The sequence below is a fragment of the Teleopsis dalmanni genome, chromosome 2 (assembly GCF_002237135.1).
Source record: "Teleopsis dalmanni isolate 2A chromosome 2, ASM223713v2, whole genome shotgun sequence".
NCBI lineage: Eukaryota > Metazoa > Arthropoda > Insecta > Diptera > Diopsidae > Teleopsis > Teleopsis dalmanni.
Window position 1 is genome coordinate 239,561,738 of NC_051847.1, and position 6,814 is coordinate 239,568,551.

General features: G+C 29.5%; 1 protein-coding gene across 2 annotated transcripts; it reads right to left on the minus strand.

Annotated features, from left to right (window-relative positions):
• Window positions 1-3,019: 3,019 nt before the first annotated feature.
• Window positions 3,020-4,687, minus strand: LOC119673843 (cell cycle checkpoint protein RAD1-like). 2 transcript variants are annotated; one of them, XM_038084924.1, is made up of 3 exons: window positions 4,618-4,687; window positions 3,833-4,005; window positions 3,020-3,769 (listed from the first exon to the last, which is right to left on the minus strand). In XM_038084924.1, the coding sequence occupies exons 2-3, from the start codon at window positions 3,980-3,982 to the stop codon at window positions 3,053-3,055; spliced, it is 867 nt and encodes a 288-aa protein (XP_037940852.1). In that variant the 5' UTR covers window positions 3,983-4,005; window positions 4,618-4,687; the 3' UTR covers window positions 3,020-3,052. The 2 variants fall into 2 exon arrangements, with proteins under 2 accessions (XP_037940852.1, XP_037940851.1); XM_038084923.1 differs by lacking the exon at window positions 4,618-4,687 and adding an exon at window positions 4,459-4,562 and having other exon boundaries at window positions 3,833-4,400.
• Between the last annotated feature and the right edge of the window lie 2,127 nt (window positions 4,688-6,814).

Below are 6,814 nucleotides of genomic sequence, written 5' to 3' on the forward strand. Positions count from 1 at the left end.
ATTTGTTAAACACACAAAGCAAAACATAACGTCAAAATTAATCTTCAATGTATAATGTAAACGCTGTAGATAAAAAATTAAATTACCTTAATCTCGTTCTCTTAATCTCAGAATATAAATGTAGTATTAGAGTATATCCGATGTATATTGCTTAATTTAAAAATTAAAGAATGGACAAATTGCTAATTATTTTTTATGCTTTTTCTCCTTTAATAATCATTATTTAAGGATTTTTTTTAGAAAATCACCACAGCTGGAAACTTATAATTATAATTTAATTTCAGGGAGTTTTTAAATAACAAAGAAAAAATATAGGACAAACACAAAAATTTATTTTAATTTTATTGAAGTTTGGCTGACCATACAACGCTGTTTCGAGTATTGCCAAGTACTCTTCATCAGTGGTCTTTGGAATAATCGAATTTTTATTTAATTAGTATATAATTTGTTTGGACTTAAAATAAATTTTTGTGTTTGTCCTTTATTTCTTTCTTTGTTATTCAAAAACCCCTCTAAATTTTAATAAAGCTTCTTTGTCACCATACAAAGAAAGTCTAGCTAGCTTTACAGCAACACGAATACTTTATTCAATTTAATTTAAGTATAAAATTATCTTGTGCATTTTTAGCAATTCTTAATTGTATTATTTGTATTTTTGAATGTCCTTATGTTATATTCTACATACATACTTTTCTTGAGGGTTTCTTGAGTCAAAACCTACTCAATCAATATATTTTTTGAAAATTTTTTGAGAGTTGCGATATCAGTTCCCGAAACTTTTTCGACGTTTTCAAAGATGGATTTAATTAAATGCAGAACAAAGCTGCCAAGAACAGCGTCGAATATCAGTCAGAATATCAACTCCTTATGTACCTTCTGCTCAAAAAGTATCTCCTGATTTTGTTGTTTGTTAACTACTCCTTAAGTAATAGACCGTTACAAACATTTTTTTTTTGTTATGTTGGTACGCCCTTTCTTGACATATGGTACAAATTTGAGCGCCATCCGTCAATTAGTTTGTTTACAGCAGCTGTTAATGTGAGACTACCTCAAGTGCGTTTAGTGATTTTTACTATGGAAAATTCTTGTTGTACTCAATTTTTTGACTAAACACGGCACCACTGTCATCGCTCACGCACCAAATTCGCCAGATCTGGATCCGTGTGACTTTTTTCTGTTCCCGAAACTCAAATTGCCCCTTCGTGGTAAGCGTTTTGAGTCGATTGAATCGGTAAAAGAGAATTCGCTGAAGGAACTAAAAGTCATACCTTCACGGGCCTACGAAAAGTGTATGAAAGATTGGGTTAAGCGTTGGCATATGTGTATCGCTTCAGAAGAAGCATATTTTGAAGGAGATAAAATAAATTTGGAATAAAATTTAAATTTGTGTGTTTTATTTACAAAATCCGAGTACTTTTTGAGCAGCAGGTATGCCTGTGTATAAGACAATGATTATAAGGGTTATATAAGGGACATAGTTTGTTGTTTTCGGTCAACTAGTTTTAATAGATGATTTTACAGGTGGCCAGATTTGTTTCGTTTTGACGCAAATATAATAATACCACGAAATTTGTGCGTGTTTGACAAAACAGGATTTTCTGGCAGTGATTTATATAAATACACCTAAAATAACATAATTAATATTTAGCTCGATTCAAACTCATTTCCTATGCAGTTGCCATGATAGTGACGATGTGATTTTATCCAGACAATTGATAATTATTTACGTTTACCAATCTCAGAAACACAAACAGGATAATACGACTTTAAATAAACTACATGGCGAGTCTAAAGCCATAACTACTTCTTGTTAAGAATCGGATTAATGTCAGTTCAATAGTAACTTTAAATGCTCTAACACAAAAATAACAATTTTTTTTAATTCCCTTAAAAAGTGTTCCTCTTACCTCACTAAACTAATAATGAACATTATCTTAGGCCCATGTTATAAAGTGTCACGGGCATGACAAATTTAAAATTGTTGTTACTTTTAATGCAAATTTAAAAATTGAGAATAAGAGAAAAAACAAATGTCGGTTTAACTTTGGCCGAAGCTATCTGTACCTCGCTGTGTTGTGTTTTTTTGTATATTTCCTTTAAAATTCAAGCACAATCAAATAGTACCAAAGTAATAGTAAAAATACGAAACTGAAAAAATAATGTGACATTCTGCATAACATGCATTTTCGTCACAGCCCGAAAGAGCGAATTTTGATACACCCGTGACAGTACATAACATGGGTCTTAGTTTTTCTAACTTTTGGTGTATTCAACACTTTTCACTGATTTTTGGATTAAATTCATATTTTAACGCCCAACCAATCACCGCATATGTTAATTTGGCACGTATGATTGTCGGCTTTTCTTTTTTACTTTTTGTGGACGTAAAAGCCATACAAAAATATTGTAACGGTAACAGTCCATAATCTAGAAAATCATTGGATTCAGTCAAAAAGGGAGCAGTTATTCAAATATTTTTTTTATTATTTATAAAAAGCCCTATTTGCTTTTGGAACGCATCTGGTATATCACGAATTAATGAAAAAGTGGTTATTCTATTAAAACAACGAAAAGGGCAAAATAATTGAAATACTACTCTTAATTCTTATTATTATAACAAACTGAAAGCTTTATAAAAAATTTCTTATAGTACCCCTTGTAATTATAGACTTTCGAGCTAACGAAAGAAAGACGGAGCTAACGAACATATATATAACTATTTAAAGGTATTAATTGAACGTTCAAGTGTTCTCATATAATTTATTGCCTGGCAATTCAGTATATTCCTAATTACCCTATCGAATCTTCTTCACCAACGCTCGATGAAAAAGCATCGCTCAAAAAGATCAGCGTCATTTGCATCACGTTTAACTGAAATTGGCGGTTAAGTAGGTTCAATTTTGTTTTTGATAGGTAGTATCACCAACCCATGCATCAAATTGTTGTATTTTATCGATAATTTAACAATCTGTCTAAGCATTTGCACTTATTATAACAAATGAAAACAAGACAATTGATTTTAAAAAAATTTATATCATAACATAAAAATAGTTCAAACATCCGCTTGTGGAGTTATATAAAATTGTACATACATTTCTGCTCGGTCTTCTGATTGCATCATAAAATGCATTTCAAGCAAACCACTGGAATCTGTTTTGATAGCTACTTTACTTGCAACGGACAAAGCTTTCAGTGTAAGTCGAATTTGAGAGCTGTTGTAACGAGCAGTTGTTGTTTCACGACAGTTAAATAACATCATCATATCACTTGTTTTTGCAACTTCTATACTAGCTTCAGATTGCATTACCCCCAAAGTATCAATTTTGAAATGTGGTCGTCTAGGTGATAAGGTTATTTCTATTTCTTCAGCGGCTTTATCCAGCTCATGAAAAATGTTTGATAAATCTGGTCCGCGTATAAAAATAACATTAAGACTAGGATTATCTTCATCTAATGAAAAATCGATGGGCTCCTCGTAGTTTGTCGTTTTAATTGCGCATTCCGTTGTGATATTATCTTCATCATGTGGTTCAAGCACTATTATGAGTGGAGCTGAGTGACCTTTGTAAAACATCTTTATACTACAATTAGTGGCAGAAAATATACCCAAACACTCTGATATAACATTCATATTTATGCTGAAATTTACAATGCCATCGACGTGATATTCTGAAAAACACGACATGGTAATAAACAAACTGGCTTGTATCGTTTTGCCATTTTCTACAGTAACTCGAAAACCATCATCAGTAATTTGAAACGATCCGTACTGCAAATATAATCCGTACTCAATACAAAATTTTAATATATTATTTTTCTAACTGATACTAACCTCTCCAAAATTTAAAGCTTTAATACCTGAATAAAATGTTTTGATGTTATCCAAACGTCCGACAAATTTAAAATTAGAGTATTGTGATTGCGTGAGCATGTTCAAATTTTTTAGAATTCCTTTTTCATAAAGAATTTTTGAGTGTTGCATTAAAAATCGTCAATACACATTTGCTGCAACAAAAAATTAAACTTATTGGCCACTAAAATCTCTTTACGTACACAAGAGGAGCATAGCAGTTTGGCTAGCCGCAATGCTAGAACGTGCTCACAAGTGTAAGCCTGGTCTGTGTTTTGTGAATTGTCAAAAGAATATGTTGGCGAAATATTCAATATATTGACTTTTAGCACATTGCTTGCAAAATATTTACAAGGGCAAAAATTTATGCCTGAAAACAATTTATAAACTTGAGCCGAATTATTTCTATCCGCGATTTCCACAATTTCCCTTATTTCTGATTCCGTAGAGTATATCAATATAATTTGTTCGTCGAGGATTCCCAAAGCACGCTTCAAAGTGTCACCAAAAACAGCATTCAACTCAACAAATATTTGTTTTTGTGTAGCAGCTGTGTGTGTATATTTCAATAAAATGAATAAATATAAGCAGAAATGATTTGGTCTTACGAGTAAACTTTTGTTCCTGCCGTAACTTTTCGTACTTCTCAAATATTTTTTCTATAAGTTGCGGTAAAAGCATGCCAATGAATTTTTATATAAATAATCGGACGAACCAAATCGTAAACAAACATTTTCAGAAGCCGTGTTTTTAAACAAAATACTTACTACGTTTTTGACATTTCACACAGCAGCAGTAATGCAATAATGTGTACTAAATAATAAAATTTCAATTTCAGTTTGAGTTTTACTATTCATTATGGCCGTGTGCAAGTTCGAGTTAATTGAGTGAAATAGTAAATTTTGTCGGTATGGCAGCGAATATTGCTATTTACCAGAATTTCGAATAGGATAAATTAGATAAAAATTGTGAATTTTAAAAGATGTTTATTAAATAAATAAATCAATTTGAAAAATTGAAAACAGTAAATAAATAAATAAATGTGTATATAAGTGCAGCGCAAAAATTCCCTATTAAATTTAAATTTACTTTACCTCAATTTACTCGAACTAGCACACAGCCTGAAATAGTTACATGGTCCATGCATGAATACATGAAGAAATTTTCTTCTCTAATCTGCAGTTATTTAAAATATAATAATTGATTTAAATTGATTATGACACATTATAATATATTTTTTGTTGTCTGGTAGGTAGAAATCATTAAAAGCCACAGCGTGAGGCTTGAACCCATTAAAACCACCTCTTAGGAATGCAAAATAAACAAATTTCAGCTATTGAAAAGCCCATGCCAGTCATCAAGGGAAATACAGTTATACATTATAATACATAAGGCTTAGTACTTAGATAACAAATATATCTTAACCAAATTGGAATATAAGTGAGTGGTGAAAGTGAGGCTATTCTTGCTAAATAGTAATTACTGACTAAGGATAGACTGTATACAAGGAGTTGATATAGCCACGATAGTAGAGCAGAAACTATAATATATTAAGCAAATTTTATTTTTAAAGTTTATAATTTCAAATAAATAAAATAAACAAAACCAATTTCTGACCTTTTTTGAATTCATTTGAATAAATGATTTAATTATAAATGAAGGTCTGTTAATAAATACCTATTATCAAAGTCTGATTTTGTTCAGTATTTAATTCTTGCAAAATGTAAATGAAGCATTTTCATAACAATAAATTTGTTATTTCAATAACTTTACAACACCAATTGAAAGGTATTTATTGACATTCGTATTACGATTAATGCCATTTGTTTGAATAAATGCCAAATAAACGAACTATATGTTGTTGAATTATCTAATTTAATACTTATTTACTCACTTAACTGGCCATATTAACTAATTTTCCAGGACTCGAACTCACGTAGCACTCGCCTTCAGGAGCTTTTGCCTAGTGTGAGCCTCTCCAATTTTGTACATTGCGGTGTACTCTACTGAAAACACGGCCTTCCTTCAACAGAAGCTACAAGCTGCCTTTTTCACTTGAGAATTGTAATACTACAATTACATTGTGAGATTAAGAGAACGAGATTAAGTTAATCTGCATTTTTAATCTCCATCGTTTACATAATACACTGAAGATAATTTTTGACGTTTATCTTATTGTGTTATGTTTCGTATGTTTCATGAATTTCTGTAAATAAAGCATTTAATTACAATTTTATAATATAATATATTACAAAAATTTTAATATAAATTTAATTAATAGTTTTATAACAATAATTTAACAAAATTTAGTTATAATTATGTACAAAGCTATTATTAAACAAATTTATTAAAATGTGGGTAACTTTGGCATTTTCAAAGTTTGTTTTGATTTTGACATATCTTTTTCAATTTTTCTAGCATCGTAAAAAAAATTTACGATATTAAGCTATTTGCAGAGTTGCACAGAAAAATAATCATCATTTTTAAGGAGATTAAAAATTAATCTCGACCAAAACGAGATCAACTTTTGTATGGGAAATCTGTGATTAAACAATTATATAAGTACTTTAATCTCAATGATTGCTTTAACCTACTTTTAATCTTACAATGTAAACGCATCTATTCTCATGGATATTAATTGTAATAAATTTATGATTATGAAAGTAACTGCATTCAATTTATTACAATTTATATCAAAATAAATGTTATTACAATATGTTAAATTTATAACATTATATATTTATTATAATTCTATTTTCACCTCAAATGTCTTAAAAAAAAAATAGTGTTCGCTGTTATAAGCCACATATGAATAAAATCATATATCTTCTATCAGAAAAACATTTTAAATTCAAATTTATTAAATCAGATGTAACATTTACATTTCTATTTTCTAGTTTTAATCTAATTATAAATAGATAAAATTTTAAATTTTATAAATTTTTATATATATTTCATATTTCA

Coding starts and splice junctions, on each gene's coding strand:
- LOC119673843 (XM_038084924.1), bottom strand. CDS start 3,982: ATGCAACACTCAAAAATTCTTTATGAAAAAGGAATTCTAAAAAATTTG. Junction 3,770..3,832: donor AAGCTTTAAATTTTGGAGAG/GTTAGTATCAGT, acceptor TTATATTTGCAG/TACGGATCGTTTCAAATTAC.